At 46.8% G+C, this 16252-nt stretch overlaps 1 protein-coding gene across 7 annotated transcripts in view; it reads left to right on the forward strand.

The window, feature by feature from the left end:
- OSBP2 (oxysterol binding protein 2) overlaps positions 1-14343 on the forward strand; it is a 162510-nt gene extending 148167 nt beyond the window's left edge. For 4 of the 7 annotated variants that reach the window (XM_081036665.1, XM_081036667.1, XM_081036670.1 and 1 more), the window contains 9 exons: positions 389-440; positions 720-866; positions 1930-2175; positions 4631-4751; positions 5030-5133; positions 5206-5301; positions 5383-5567; positions 12491-12717; positions 12827-14343. In XM_081036665.1, coding sequence (XP_080892791.1) covers positions 389-440; positions 720-866; positions 1930-2175; positions 4631-4751; positions 5030-5133; positions 5206-5301; positions 5383-5567; positions 12491-12717; positions 12827-12972 — 1324 coding nt within the window. In that variant the 3' untranslated portion in view covers positions 12973-14343. The remainder of the gene's footprint in view (positions 1-388; positions 441-719; positions 867-1929; positions 2176-4630; positions 4752-5029; positions 5134-5205; positions 5302-5382; positions 5568-12490; positions 12718-12826) is intronic. The other 3 variants (XM_081036664.1, XM_081036668.1, XM_081036669.1) reach the window with 1 other exon arrangement.
- The last annotated feature ends 1909 nt before the right edge of the window (positions 14344-16252 follow it).

Raw genomic sequence — 16252 nt, forward strand, 5'->3', positions numbered from 1 at the left:
CAGACCAGCAGACAGTGGACACAGTGGGCTCTTCTGTGACAGAGGGTGTTTATGGGGCTCCAGGAGGCCCTCCCAGAGGAGGTGCTCACCCCCTTCTCATCTGGTCCTAGGTCAGCCAGTCCCCAGGGGGGGCTGTGTGCAGGGACCTCGGGCGAGGGTTTTGCTGAGCAGCTGCTGGCACAAGGCATCAGTGGGTGGGAGCGCCTCCAAATCATGGCCCGGGTCCCACAGCCCCACCTGAATGTCCCGATAGGGAGATACCCTATTGGAAAGGCAATTTGGAGCAGGCTGCCCCTCACACCTCACTGAGGGGTCTGGATAGAAGGTGGCCAGGTTCTGGAGACTTTGGGATTTGTAAATAACTTGCCTCCCCTTTTGTTTCCTCCAGAAAAGCTGAAGGTGGGACCACAGGCCCTGTGGACTGGACCTCATCAGACAATGTGAGTGAGACCCTGAGGGTGGCTGAGGGGGGAAGCCGGCACTTTGAGCTCGGGGGTCCCTGGGGCAGGCCCCGTGCCCTGGTCTGCCTTCGTGTGACCATTCAGGCAGAGCCAGCCTGTGCCTCCTGCCAGCAGTGTGCAGGGGCTGGCTGGTCCTCAGGTTTCACTGGGTCAGAGGTGAGGGAGAGGGATAGAGGGGTGAGGGGTAGAAGGGCGAAGGGTGGAGGACCAAAGGGTGCTCTGGCCTCTGCTGATGCGCACACTCTGCTTCTCTGGCAGGTGCTGGATGGCGCCTCACTTGTGCCCAAGGAACCCCCCAAAGTCAAGAGGCGCGTCCGCATCCCCGACAAGCCCAACTACAGCCTTAATCTCTGGAGCATCATGAAGAACTGCATCGGCCGGGAGCTCTCCAAGATTCCCATGCCGGTGGGTGCTGGGCGGGGCTGTTTTCTTATGTGTGGATGAGAAGTAACGGCCTGTGTGAAGCAGAAGCAGCCCTAGGTGTCATTTTCATAATGAAGCCTGAGGAGCGTGTAATGAACTGCTGAATCATGTTCATCAGCACTGCGGCAATCCCCCAGGAGCAGAGGCCTCAGGCACTGAGGGAAGGTGCTAGGAAGGGTCTCCCCGGTGATGCCACTGCACCTGATGGGGCCACACCATATCCCAGAAGTCTGACTGTCGATGGCGTGTGGCAGGATTGGCCTGTGTGTGAACAGGGAGGCCCTCCTCTGTGCCCTCCCCAGGGAGGTCACACAGCAGACTAACGGCAGGCTGGCGTCCTCATGCTGCCAGGCCACAGTGGCATCTCCATGAAGGAAGAGCTCGGGGGCTTCAGGCCAGACTTGGTTTTACTCATCTTTGCTGTGTGACCCAGGACAAGTCCCTTCACATGTCTGGCCTCTGTGTCCATATCTGCAAAGTGGGGAGAATAACAGCACCCACATCAAAGTGTCTGTGAGGATGAAATGAGAGAGCGCACAGAGAAGACCCTGCCTGATGGCTGGCCCAGGGTCCCAACCCAGCACCACAGGGGACGGGTGACTCTGCCCTGTCTGAGCTCAAGACGGGGGGGCCCCTCCAGAGAAGCTATCCACAGAAAACTTGCATAATAGCTCAGAATATGAGAAAGACCCACTTTGTCCATTATTCACTCATTCACACACTAATTCCTATGATTCAAGTGAGAAGCCCTGGTCTTCCCGGCATTTACATCCTCGGAGGGGAGACTGACAGCAAATGCAATGCGAGTGTGTAAGACACCGCAGGTGAGGAAGTGGTGAGGGCTGTGGAGAAATGAGGCGGGGGGCTGGCCCAGGGCTAGCAGGTGGGGCTGTGGCGTTAGACAGTTGTCAGATGAACCTCCCCGAAGGTGTCCTCTGCGCAGCAATGTCCTGAACATCTGAGGAGAGCAGGTGCTGTGCTGACCGGTCGTGCTGGGAGCGGCTGTCTCAGCTGGATACCCAGCTGACCCCCCGCCTGCCCGCAGGTCAACTTCAACGAGCCCCTGTCCATGCTCCAGCGGCTGACGGAGGACCTGGAGTACCACCATCTGCTGGACAAGGCCGTGCACTGCGCCAGCTCGGTGGAGCAGATGTGCCTGGTGGCCGCCTTCTCCGTGTCCTCCTACTCCACTACTGTGCACCGCATCGCCAAGCCCTTCAACCCCATGCTGGGGGAGACCTTCGAGCTGGACCGCCTCGACGAGATGGGCCTGCGTTCCCTCTGCGAGCAGGTGAGGCCCGCGCACACTCCAGCCAAGCTGCTCCTGCCAGGCCTGCAGGTCGGAATGGGCCCCTCATGTGCCCACACCAAGGGGCGGTCAAGCTGAGGTCCAGTCAGGTGCCTGGGCCTCCTGAGCATGGGGAGGGCGCCCTGAGAAGAGAGCCTAGTGAGGACAGTGTGGGGAAGACGAGGGCTCTGCTCCCGGCCAGGAGCCGTGGAGCAGTGGCCGGGGGACACTGGCAGGGTGCTGTCGGGACTCTGGGTGCGCTGGAGCACGGGGTCACCACTGAGCTGTGCCCCGTGGGACTCTGGTCAGTAATAGTAGAAGCCTGGATTGTGAGGCGCTCCGGGGGTCCTGCCCTGGGGCATGGGGTCAGTTCACCTCTATCCTCTCCATGCTTTCCCGGCAAGACAGTCTCCTCACAGGCTGCGAGCCTCAGCAATGACACCTCAACCTGAGCAGACACATCCTTGTATGAAGAGGGGTGATTGTTTGGGTGCCTCCGTGGGTGCTGGGAGGACCCAGGCAGGTATGCAGGAAGCGCCCAGGATAGAATTTCTAGGTCAGGCTGCCGCTGAGCATGTCCTGTGTGCCTGGCGGTGAACCCAAAGCAGACGGTTCACAATCTGGTGGTGAGTTTCACAGGTGTGTTTGGCTGCTGTGTGGACCCGTAGGAGGCGGCCGGACCAGGGCAGGTCGGAGCCTGGCATGTGTAGCAGGTGGAGCCCAGGGATCGGCTGATACTCTGGCTGTGGGGAGAGGGGCAGACAGCGCGGATGACCGCAGGTTCTTGGCCTGAACTACCGAGTGAATGCATTTCCTCATCCAGCCGAGTTGACCAAGGCCCGTGGTGTGCCAGGTGCTGTCCAGGCTGTCCTCACGGGGTGGGCACAGAGGACAGGCACTGTGTATGTCAGATGGTTCTGGCTCTGTTAGAAAGGGACTGGTCAAGGAGTGCTTTGGCTGGCGCAGAGAGAGGGGGAAAGGCAGAGAGGAAGCTGGATGGGCAGCCGGGGGCTCTGGCAGGTGGAGGAGGCATGACACCCTGACTTATTTTATGGGGGTCCCCCTGGCTGCCATGGTGAAAGTGGAATGAGGAGCAGAAGGGTGGAGCAGGGAGGCCTTTGCACCATCCACTGTGGCCTGGGGAGGTGGCAGGTAGGGAAGGGGTGGATGCTGGATGCATTTTAAAGAAGGAACAGCCAGGATTTGCTTGTGATTCGATTAGGAACATGAGAAAGAGGGGCCAAGGCTAACTCCAAAGCAGTTGGTGTGAGCAGCTGGAAAGACCAGATCACCTGCCTGAGAAGGAAGCTATGACGCAGAGCCCCAGGGCCAGACCCTGGGGGTCACAACCCTGAGTTTGCCAGTGGGTGTGGGTGTCCCGACCGGCAGGACATGTGGGGGGGACCTGGCTATAGGCAACGGGCAGGCTTAGGAACATTCACCCATTACCCAGGAGCGGGTGGCAGGTTTGGCCTGTGCTTCTGAGATGTGGGAAGCAAGTGGGGCTGCCGCTTATGGCGATGGGAGATTTGAGATGCGGGTGAGGGCATCCGGAGCTCTGGTCAGTCTGAGAAGCCATCTGAGTGGAGGTGTCTAGTGGGCAGCTGGAGGGCATGGCTGTGGTTCTGGGGCAAGGCTGGGCAGGAGCCTGACTGATGCCACGAGATGGAAATGAGGTGCAGTGAGGAGGCTGAGCCCTAGGACCCTGTGACCAAAGGAACCACAGAAATGAGGAAGAGTAGATATGGGAAAGTTGATGGGAGGTGTCCTAGCAGGGAGACAGCAATCAGGGGTGCCCAATGCTGTGAGAGGATGGATGGAGGCGCTGGGGGCAGCCACAGGGGTGGGCAGAACTCACTGCACTGCCAGCAGGGCCTGGAGCAGGTCACCGACCTGGACTCCCACACTAGAGCCAAGCTGGCCAGGAAGCAGGGCCCAACTCTGCCCCTTGGTTAAAATGGCTTCCTCACTCTGGGCCTCTTCAGTGTAACAAGGCACAGTAGACATGCCCCTTTGCTAGAGAGTAGGAGGTGAACTAGAAAATGGGCATGGAAGCCTTTGGTAGAGAGTAACACCCTCACTTCATCAGCCCTCAGCACAGCCTGTCGCAGGTACCATGACACCCTTGAGGCATAGGCTCTGTCATCACCCCCCCTTTCACAGCCCAAGAGTCAGGCATAGCGATGCCCCAGCCCTAGTCTCACAAGCATACTGGGTTGGGGCAGGCCCAGCACAGCTGCCCAGGCTGCACCCACTCACACTTTTGTTTTTACACATGGAGCACTGTCCTTCCTGGGGCCTGCCATGGGTCTGTAGCCCCCAGAGGAGCAGCCAGGCCTGCTGTCAGGGCCACAGAGCCCTTCATACTGGGCATAGGGCAGGCTGTCCCCCCGATGGTTGGGGAGCAGGACTGGACCCGTGTCCAGTAGATGCTCATGTCCTGTGGGTTTGGCCTCAGGTGAGCCACCACCCTCCAGCAGCTGCGCACTACGTGTTCTCCAAAAATGGCTGGAGTCTCTGGCAGGAGATCACCATCTCCAGCAAGTTCCGGGGAAAATACCTCTCCATCATGCCACTAGGTGAGCTGGGATCCTAGGGCAGACAGACCTTCTGGATAAGGGGGAGGGTTTGGTCAACCCAGAAGCCAACTTGGGGCCTCCAGGAGTGACATTAGTCTCCCTGCAGGTATGTTCCCTGCCCCCCACCAGACTTCCTGGATGCTACCCTGGCCTTGTATCCCTCCTCAATCTGCATGAATGCTGCTTCTGGTTCTCAGGACCCTGGGACTGTGGGCTGGCAGGCTGGCTGGGGGCCAACATGGTGGGCCATGACCTCTGAACCTGTATCTGGCCTCCAGGTGCCATCCACTTAGAATTCCAGGCCAGTGGGAATCACTATGTGTGGAGGAAAAGCACCTCGACTGTGCATAACATCATCGTGGGCAAGCTCTGGATTGACCAGGTCAGGGGGAACCCTCATGGAGGGGGGCATATGGCCGGGGATAGGCTGCTGATCAGGACCCTCCCTCACCAGACAGGGGACATTGAGATTGTGAATCATAAGACCAAGGACCGGTGCCAGCTGAAGTTCTTGCCCTACAGCTACTTCTCCAAAGAGGTGGCCCGGAAGGTAAGCAAAGTCACCTTGCAGAGTCTTGGAGGCCCCAGAGAGGGGGGCCTGTGCCTACGCTGGTTCTGCCAATGTCCACAGGTGACAGGCGTGGTGAGTGATGGCCAGGGCAAAGCCCAGTACGTGCTGTCAGGCTCGTGGGATGAACAGATGGAGTGCTCCAAGATTGTGCAAAGCAGCCCCAGCAGCCCCAGCTTGGATGGGAAGCAGAAGACAGTGTACCAGACGCTGCCAGCCAAGCTGCTCTGGAAGAAGTACCCGCTGCCGTGAGTGGGGCTGCAAGGGGCCTCTGAGAGCAGCAGGGCAGGGCAAGGAACAGGCAAGGAGAGGAAGAGAAGGAGGCAAGTGGGCAGTGGACTGGCAGGGGACCCTGCCCGACCAGACAGGAAGCGAGCAGCAGGCACGGGGGTCAGAAGGGTTCGGTCTACACGTGGGCAGAAAGCAGAGTTGTGTAGCTGATATCCCAGTGTGGGAGCCAGACACCCAACTGTAAATAAGTGAGATTAGCTGGTGGTAGCAAGTCCTACACAGAGACTTTAAACAGCCTAATGGGACAGAGTCCCCATAGAAATGAAAACCAAGAAATGAAAACTACAAAAAGTGGCATAGCAGATTCTAACAACAGCAAAACAAATTCTACAAAGGAAAAATAAAATAACTGAAATCAAGAACTCCGTAGGAAGGTTTAATGGAATCCATGAACCGAATACAGGTCAGAAGAAATATTCAAAAGGTTCAGGTAAAGAGCCCGAACCTGGAAAAAAGAAGAAGCTAGCGTGGGAAGGCCTACCCCCTAGGGGTCCAGAGGAGTCCCTGAAGAGCGTGACGGAGCCCTGGGAGCCGGAAAGTCCAGAACCTTGGTCAGCTCCCCTGAGCACCCCTGCACATGTCCAGTTTGAGAGCGGGATCTACTCTGAAAGGAGAGAGACTATATCTGAAGAGAAAACCAGAGAATTTTCCACACCTAACTCTATACAGTGAAACTGTTGAAACTAAACCAAAAAGAAAATATTAAGCAGCCAGATTTTAAAGACATTACTTCCCAAGGAACAACAGACTGATAGCTGTTACCTCATTGGCAATAATGAGGGCTTGAAGACAGTAAGATGAGCTCTTCCATGTGCAGAGAGACTTAACTGCCAGCCTAGAATTACATACTCATCGAGAACATCTTTACAGAGTGAAGGTAACAGACATTTCCAGACAAAAACTCATTTTGCCACAAGCAGACCTGCACTAAAGGATATACCACTGATAGAAGGAAACTGATCCCAGATGGAAGATCTAAAATGTATTAATGAATGAAGCACAGAAACTTATGTGACGCTAAGTGAACAGTGAATAAACACAAATCATAATGCAGGGTTTAAAATCTAAGCCTAAAATGCAACTCTGTGATCACATAAGTCAGAAGAGGGATAAATGGGAGGAAATTTCTTGAAGGCTTTCATGTTACCCAAGAGGAGGGGTCAAGATGCACATTAACTTTTGAGTGTATGAAGTATGCATGTTGTAATTCCTAGAGTAACCACTGGAATAATATGTTTAATTGGAGTCCCTGTAGGAAAGGAAAGAAATAAAAATGGAGAGGGGAAATAGTTAAAAGAAATAATGGAGAGGAACTGCCCAAAATAAAAAAATATGAAAGAACTCTGGTTGAAAGGGCCAGTAGAGTTACAGAGACAAGAGATAAAGAAAAACTTTTGCCTAGACTACACTATAGTGAAAATTAAGAATACCAAGGAGAAAATTCTAATAGCTCCCAGAGAGGAGTGCAAGATTTCAGTCAAAATTGACATCAGATTTTTCAACAGCCAATGTTAGAGTAATATTTCCAAAGTAATAAAGAAAATTAAATTAGAAGGTAAAACTTTCTATCCAGCCAAGCTATCATTCAAATATGAGGGCATGATAAAAATACGTCCTCAGGGAACAGCCTCAGAGGGTTTGCCACACAAAAACCCACAGTGAAAACGGTATTGGACACAGTACTTTAAAAGGGGGAGGTGGGAAATCCAGAAGGTACTGCAATAGATACCAAAAAAAAAAAAAAAAAAAGAGGAAATATTCCCATAATAATCCAGAATTAAGTATATAGATAATGTTAACATGACGGGACTTGGGGAAATAAAGGACACCAAGGGATATGAAGGAATACTAAATTCATAAAAAACAGATGTTTTTTAATAGTAATAAGAGATGAAAAAGAAAGAGTAGTACAAATAAAAACAGTAAACTAACACAATAGAAATATGTCCAAGAATAATAACTATAAATAGATGAAACTCACCAGTTAAAAAGCAAAATACTGATTGATAAGATTTTTAAAAATCCAGATACGTTCACCTTCTAAGAGATATCCAGAACATTAAGATGTGCAAAGACTGAAAGTAAAAGATAAACATATCATGAAAATACTAACCAAAAAAGCTATAATAGCTGTATTAATATCAAGTAAAATAGACTTTAAGACAAAAGCATTATTAGGGATGAAAGAATTGCTATATGATAAAAGGTTGAGTTCTTCAAGAAGATGCAATAGTTTTAAACATTATACACATAATGAAACAGCCTCAAAAATATACAAAGCACATATTGGTACTAAAGGGAGAGATTGATAAATCCCTTGCCACAGTGGGAGCCTGAGAGATTTTAATACACCCCCCCTCACATGTTGATTGGTCAAATGGGGAAAAACAAACAGCAAGGATATGAAGGATATTGAAACAACACAGGATATGTACAAAATTGTAGTTACAACAGAGAACATACTTTTTACTCAAGCACACATGGAATGTATGGAAAAATCAATCAGTTGTACACTATACCCTAAAGAAACCCTCAACAAATTTACAGACGGTAGCATACAGATCACAATCTATGATAATACCAGTTAGAAGTTATGAAAAAGATGACAAAAAGTTCCCATATATTTGGGGGAGGGGGGAAATTGAGTTGCTAAATAAATCATGGGTAAAATAATAAATTAGAATGGAAATTTTAAAATACCTAGAACTGAATGAGAATGAAAAGATAACAAAACTGGCTGAATATAACAAAGGCAATGCTGCGAAGGAAATGCATTGCCTTAAATAGCTATATAAGCGCATTGATTTTGAGGGCTTTTTTCTGAGTTTCCATTCTAAGAAATTATAGAAAGTTCACATATAAACCCAGTGAAAGAAGAAAAAATATTTTAAAAATAAGAGCAGAGATTAATAAAATAGAAAAAAGTAAAGTGAAGAAGTTTCAAAAGATGAAAGTTGATTCAGAGGAAAAAAAAACTGAGAAACTACTGGCAAGACTGATCAAGAAAAATATAGAAATAAATATTAATGAAAAGAATTTCATATGACATGTAAACTATAAAGAGACAATTAAAATCTAAATGGGAAGGACAAATTGTTAAAATATAATTTATAAGAACTGAGTCTAGAAGAAATCAAAAGCATAAATAGTCCTATAATTTAAAAACTGAAGCAGTAGTTTAAAAATTCCCACAAGGAAAACACAATGTCCAAATAATGGTATAGATGAATTCTGCCAAATTTTCAAGAAACATATCCCAATTTTATATAAAATCTTACCTAAAAAAAGAAGAAATATTCTGTCTTATACTGTGAGGCCAGGATAACCCTGATATCAAACCAGACTAAAAGAGTAGTAGGAAAATAAAAGTTCTACCCAATTTCACTCAGAAATATATGGGCAAAATTCCAAAACAAAACATGAAAAAATCCACTATTGTGTAATCCACTATTGTGTAAAAAAGATAACATTCTTCAATCATGTTGAGTTTATCCTGAGTATGCAAAGATGATTTTACATTAGAAATCCATAAATTAATTCATCACAATAACAGATCTCCAGAGACTCAGAAAAAGCATCTTAGGTGCCTCAATATAAGATTCATATGCAAGTCAGTTGCATTTCTACACACTAAAAGAAAACAACTGGAACATATGATTCAAGAGAAAACACCAATAATCCTATCAGAGAACATCAAGGACCTTGTAATAAATTGTATAATACATTTTTTTCACGACCTATATAGAGAAAATTATAAAACTTTAATGAGCTGTCAAAGAGCTAAATAAATGGAGAAAGATACCATGTTCATGGATATGAAGACTTAGTATTATAAAGATTTCATGATCTAAAGAATCAGTAGATCAAATAAAAATCCCAGTAGTGATTTGTATGGGACTTGATATTATGATTTTAAAATTTATATTTAAGAACAAAGGGTGAAGATATTTCTAAAGAACAGCAGAGAAAAGAGGATTTGCTCTACTAGATATCGGGACTTATTTTGAAGCTATAGTGAAACAGAATAGTGAGAAATAGACCCCTGGATGAATGTATGTATCTTCAGTATGTAACAAATGTGACATATCAGATCATGTGGAAAGATAGAACTGTTCACTAAAAGGATCTAGAATAGATGTTTATCCATATGGAAAAAGATTAACTGAATCTCTCCTTTACATTATAACAAAAATTGAGTCCAAATAAAGATCTTACAATAAGTATTGTTTCACTTGCTGTTAAACAGTAAGTTAAACTCTTAAGTAGAAAATATAGATGAATATCTTTTAGACCTTAAGGAAATAATATATCTTAAATAAGACACAAAAAAGCATTGATGCATTCAACTACATTAAAAAAAAAACTTTTGTTCATTAAAAGACATTTTTCTCATTAAAAGATGATTTTAAAAAGTGAAAAGAAAATACATAAAGTTGGAGAAGGTAATCACAATTCTTACACCAGACAAATGATTAGCATCAAAATACATAAAAAGTATTTTACCACAATTTTAAAAAAATAATTAAAAAAGAATACATAAAGAAATTTAATCAATAAATAAAGTAAAATCTAGCCAGGGCAAAAGTGCAAGTCATTAATTAATAAGACTTTCACAGAAGAAACATCTATGGCCAGTCGTCATATGAAAATAATCAACATATTGGTAACCAGGGAAATGCAAATCAAAATCACAATGAAATACCATTTTACCTTCATTGATTCAAAAAAATGAAAAAGTCAAATATTGAAGATGATGTGGAGCCACAATATTTCTTATGCATCACTGGTGAGGGTGTGAATTGGCTCAGCCACATGGAAAAGCAAGTCAGCCTTACCTCCTAAAGAACATCACAGACTCTACAACCCAGAAACTCCACTTCTAGGTATGTATTCAAGAGAAATTTCTGCAAATGTACCACAGGAAACATGCATAAGATTACTCCACAGCAAAATCTTAAAAACCACCCAGACTTGCTGGATGAGTAACTGGTATATTCACAGGAGAGAATATTATACAGTAGTTGAAACAAATGAACCATGGTAACATACAACAATATAAATTTACGCAACATAAAATTAAGTTAAAAAAAAAGCAAGTCCCATATAAGGTTAAATGCATCATGATATTCTTTTAACACAATTAAAATTGAGTATGTAAAATGCATGTATATGAATACACACACACGCACACTTAAGAACTGTTTAAAGATGAAATAAAATTATATTAAAAGGAAAGCAAGGGACTGATGAACCCAGTCTCAGTTGATGGACCCAGTCATCAGCCATCAGTTGCTGATGGCTACCTGAGAAGGAGAAGGATTGGTGAATTTTCCATATTGTTAAATGTAGGTTTTATCAGGATTATACCTGTGGCTTAGGGTGGCAAGGTTGCACTAATACAAGCAGGCCATGCCAGGACCAATAAAGAAAGGGCGTCATGTACCAAGGACTATGATTAATCCACAACTGTGCATCTGAGGTCCAAAATAGAACCAAAAGAAAAAAAAAGATAGATTTAAATCCAACATCTCAGTAATTACATTAAGTGCTCCCATTATAGGCATAAGATTTCAGACAAGTTTTAAAAATACAGCTTTATGTGGTTTACAAGAGATACGTCTTAAGAAAACAAAGACAGATTGGAATAAAAGGATGGGAAAAGATATTTCCATATAAATATCAAATAAAAGCTGCTGTAGCCATATTCATATCACAAAACAGACTTTAAAACAAAAATGAAGATAATGATAAAGGTTCAATTCACCAGGAAGATGAGTTTTAAATTTGTACTTTGTTACCTAATAACATAGCCTCAAAATATACACAGCAAAAGTTGGTACAATATAATAAGGAAAAACGGACTAATTTACAACCAAAGTGGGAAATTTTAACATGTCTCTCTTAGCAATGGACAGAAGAAGAAGAAGAAAAATTTTTTAAGTCAGGAGGATAAGTTTGAACGGTAGAACCCACCACAGTTGTATAACACTGCACTGAAGAACCGTAGAAAACCCATTTTCTTCAATTACATGGAGCATTTGCAAAAATTGACCATGTACTGGGTCAAAAGCAAATTTCAAAGAACTGAAATGATATCACGTCTGACTCCAAAGCAATTATGCTAGAAACAAAGATGATTAGATAAATCCCTATATGTTTATAAATTTAAGAAATTTACTTCCAACTAATCCATAGGTCAAAGAAGACATAATGAAAATTAGAAAATATAACTGTATGATAATGAAAGTAACACATATCAAAAACGGTGGGATGCAGCTAATGCAGAACTTGGGAGTGAAAGGTAGCCTTAAAATGTACATATTAGCCAAGAAGAAAAGCTGAAAAAGAAGCTAAACACCATTTCAAGAAATTAGACAAAGAACAGCAAAATAAACTCTAACAAAGTCGGAGGAAAACTATAATATAAAAGCAAAATCGATAAAGCAGAAAAACCTAAAACAGGATCAACAAAACTTCACCTTCCACCAATGAAGAAAATGGACAAACGTCTGACCTGACAATTGACAACAGAGAAGACACATACCACCAACATCCCAGATGCAAACAGTGGCGTTGCTATACACGAACATTACAGCAATAATAATGAGGATATTATGAAACAACTTTACACTGATAAATTTGAAAAAGTGGACTTAAATGGGCCAATTCCCAGAGAAGTAGCAAAATAGACGCAGGTGAGTGGAACGAGCACACTAGGTGCTAGGAGCGGGGAAGAAAGAGCAGTTCGATGAAGCAGCTGGTTTTGCGGGTTCGTGGTGGGGTGGACACTAGGCGAGGGGAGTTCGGGCGAGGACAGAGGGCGTCCTGGGGTCTCAGGGCGGGCAGGCATGGGGGATGGCTCACCCCAGGACCCCCGCAGGGAGAATGCGGAGAACATGTACTATTTCTCGGAGCTGGCCCTGACCCTCAACGAGCACGAGGAGGGCGTGGCGCCCACCGACAGCCGCCTGCGGCCCGACCAGCGGCTGATGGAGAAGGGACACTGGGACGAGGCCAACACGGAGAAGCAGCGGCTGGAGGAGAAGCAGCGTGTGTCGCGGCGCCGGAGGCTGGAGGCCTGCTCACGGGGCTGCGGCTCTGAGGAGGGTGAGGAAGGGCAGGGAGGAGGGGTCCCCGGGCTGGTGGCGAGCTGGGGGTGGGTTCCCATGGGCGGGGAAGGAAGCAGCCCGCCCACCTGCCCGTTGTGCCCACCCAGCAGAGAAGGAGGCCGACGCGTACATGCCGCTGTGGTTCGAGAAGAGGCTGGACCCGCTGACGGGGGAGATGGCCTGCGTGTACAAGGGCGGTTACTGGGAGGCCAAGGAGAAGCAGGAGTGGCACATGTGCCCCAACATCTTCTGAGTGTCATTCACTCATGCAAATACAGGCGCCTGCACAGCCCGGGCCACCTTTACTGAATGCACTCAATTTAGTACTTAACGGCTATCCCACCCCACCTTTTGCCTTTCCTTTTATTTTATTTTTAATACTTTTTTGGGGCTTCCACCTTGAAAGGAGGAAGTGCTGACCCGGGTTCTCCCCAGCCCCCACGTGCCCCGGGTCACTCACGCCCCTTAGTAACCGCTCTTGGGCCCCATCCAGATCCCCGGTTCCAGTTAATTACCACAACTCAGGCAGGCTGGCCCCCTACCTTGGACTGCCCTGGTCACCAGCCCCACCTAGGGAGGAACTGGCCCCTCCTAGGGAGCCACTTTTGACTTTTATAGAAAAATGATCTCCATTTCTTTCCAGCCAAGATGTTTAGTAAATATTTTTAGTACAGCACTTAGCAGACAACTTTCTAAGTGTGCTTTCTTGCCAGAAAAGTGCCCTGGCAAGAGCCCCTTCTTTTTAAGACATCAGGAAGCCAGACAGACCCTTTGAGTCCAGAGCATTTTGTAGCTGAACATAGCTAGGCCGCCCCTCAGGAGCCTGGACCCCACAGAGAAAGGACTGGGAGGGGCCACTGGGCCCAGGAGAACTCAAGTCTCTGGAGTTACAGCCACCATGGGAAGGGGCACTGAGGAGCCCCTACGTAGATTGGAGGGCTGCTCCCCAGCTCCAAAGAGGCCAGGAAGAGCTGGGGGCAGGGCCTCAGGTGCTTCCCGCCCCAGAACCAGGCCCCAAATCAGCAATAAGAACTAACCCTCAGCTCAGCCTGGGCTCATGCCATGGGCACCAGAGACCCAGTGTGGCAAGGTTGCTTCAGGCACCTCCGGTGTACCCCATCTCAGCACCCCCTGAACTCTTTATTTGCCTGATTTATATGTATACTATATAAATATATATAAAATAGCTATTTTGCTTAAATTTCTATGGTATGTGGAAGTGAACAAATGATGAAGACAGGGCGCTCCTGTCTGAGTTTCGCCCTCCTGTCAGCTATGCCCTACCCTCTCCTCGGACACCCTTCCAACGGCTTCTGCCAACAGTGGGGGACTGGGCTACTATGGCCGTTGTCCCAGACCCTTACTACCCTTACTCCAACCCCTCCCACTTCGGTTTGGTCCTGAATATTCATCACAGGGTTTTTCTTTCTACTCCAGGACTGGGTTTGTTTTTATAAGAAAAAAAGTGAAAACACCAACGTATGAAATGCCTTAGGGTGCCCACTCAAGAGAGTCAGGGTGGGCAGGCAGCCCCACTGGGTCTGCGGCAGAGCTGTGCAATGTACTTCTCAACACTGTTTGTGGTGAGCACCTTCTGACCGGTAATAAAAACCTTGGATTTGGAGTTTTCCATGGTTCTGCTCCTGAATCTGTGACTAGGTGGAGCAGGGCTGATACAGGAGAACAGGTGACAGCCCACGAGGTGGCACGGGGGAGGAGCGTGGAGCTTTAGTCTCCTGAGTGCCAGAAGCAGGCAGTGGAAGGTTGGTCTGGATGAGGAGGAATAAGGTTTTAGAAGACCTCACTCCTGATCAGATGGGGTCTGGGCCAGAAAGGGGTGTTTTAGAAAAACGTATAAGGGCTAAGTCAGCACCTAGGGGTAGAGGTCACAGCTTTACCTGGGGCTGTCTGGGGCCAAGTTAAGGCACCCACCACCTTCCTCAAGGGAAGGCCCGCCCTAGTGAGTTACATGGTTGTTTGACAACCATGACCTAGTCACTTCTGTTGTCTGGGTTGCCAAGTAACCTGGATCACTAGCTACCAGGACATGGCCAAGAATGGCTGGTCTGGCCCAGTGGGTCCTCCTCTCACTGCCCTGCTTCCAAATGAGAGGATGGAGTGGGACAGGGCACCATAGAGGCTCTAACCAGATGTCCTGACACATCAGTGTTGTGGGATCCACGGCTACCCCCACACAACTTCCCAGGGCCTTGCTTTCCCATCTGGGTGGAGGCAGACAGTGGTGAGTCCTGGCACAGTGGTTGGACGGCCAGCTCTCACTGGATAGAAGGGCAGGGGTGATGTAGGAAATCCCTGGATGGACCTGACCCAGGGGCAGTGGAGAGAGTCTGCCAGGGGAGGCAATGGGCTGTATGCACAAAGCCCAGCGGTGACAAAGGCCAGTCCACTGAGACAAAGTGAGAAATCAGCCAGCCTGGAGGGGAGCCAGGCAGAGCTCTGAACAGAGAGTGACAATCAAGTTGACCTTCTAGAAATCACTGACCAGCATGACACAAGATCGGCCTACACTCAGTGGTCTAGCCACCAGCCATCACTGAATAGAAAATGTAATGGAAAGATTCTGTAACATATGAGGTTGGACAATTAAGTTCGTGAACAATTCCTAGAAAAAGTACTATATACCTCATTGCTGAATATCACTACAGTCACCTTCAGAGTACTCCCCTTGGGAACCTATGCACCAACACCAGCGCCTAATCCACCCTTCAAAGCAATTTTGGAACTCTTTTTCTGGAATGGCTATCTGAGCTGTTGTTGTATTACCCTTGATGCCCTGAATGTCATCAAAATGTCTTCCTTTCAATATTTCCTTTATCTTCAAGTAAAGAAATAAGACATTGGGGCCAGATCAGGTGAGTAGGGAGGGTGTTCCAATACAGTGATTTATTTACTGGCTAAAAACTCCCTCACAGACAGTGCCGTGTGAGTGGGTGCACTGTCGTGATGTAAGAGCCATGAATTGTTGGCGAAAAGTTCAGATCTAACTTTTTGACGCAGCCTTTTCAACACTTCCAAATACCATGTTTCCCCGAAAATAAGACCTAGCCAGATCATTTGCTCTAATGCGTCTTTTGGAGCAAAAATTAAGATAAAACCTGGTATTAAATTATATTATATATCACCTGAAATCTATGTAATTTCACTAACAATTGTCACCCCAATAAATAAAAAAGTAAAAAAAAAATTATATTATATTGTATTATATTATTATACCCAGTCTTATCTTAATTTTTGCTCCAAAAGACGTATTAGAGCTAATGGTCTGGCTAGGTATTATTTTTGGGGAAACACAGTCGTAAACTTGGTTAACTGTTCAGTTGGTACAAATTCATAATGAATAATCCCTCTGATATCAAAAAACGTTAGCTCTCAACATGATAAAGGCCATATATGATAAACCCACAGCTAACATCATACTCAATAGGGAAAAGCTAAAACTTTTCCCCTTAAGATCAGGAACAAGACAAGATTGCCAACTTTCAACAATTCAACATAGTTCTAGCCACAGCAAT

The sequence above is a fragment of the Rhinolophus hipposideros genome, assembly GCF_964194185.1.
Source record: "Rhinolophus hipposideros genome assembly, chromosome: 24".
NCBI lineage: Eukaryota > Metazoa > Chordata > Mammalia > Chiroptera > Rhinolophidae > Rhinolophus > Rhinolophus hipposideros.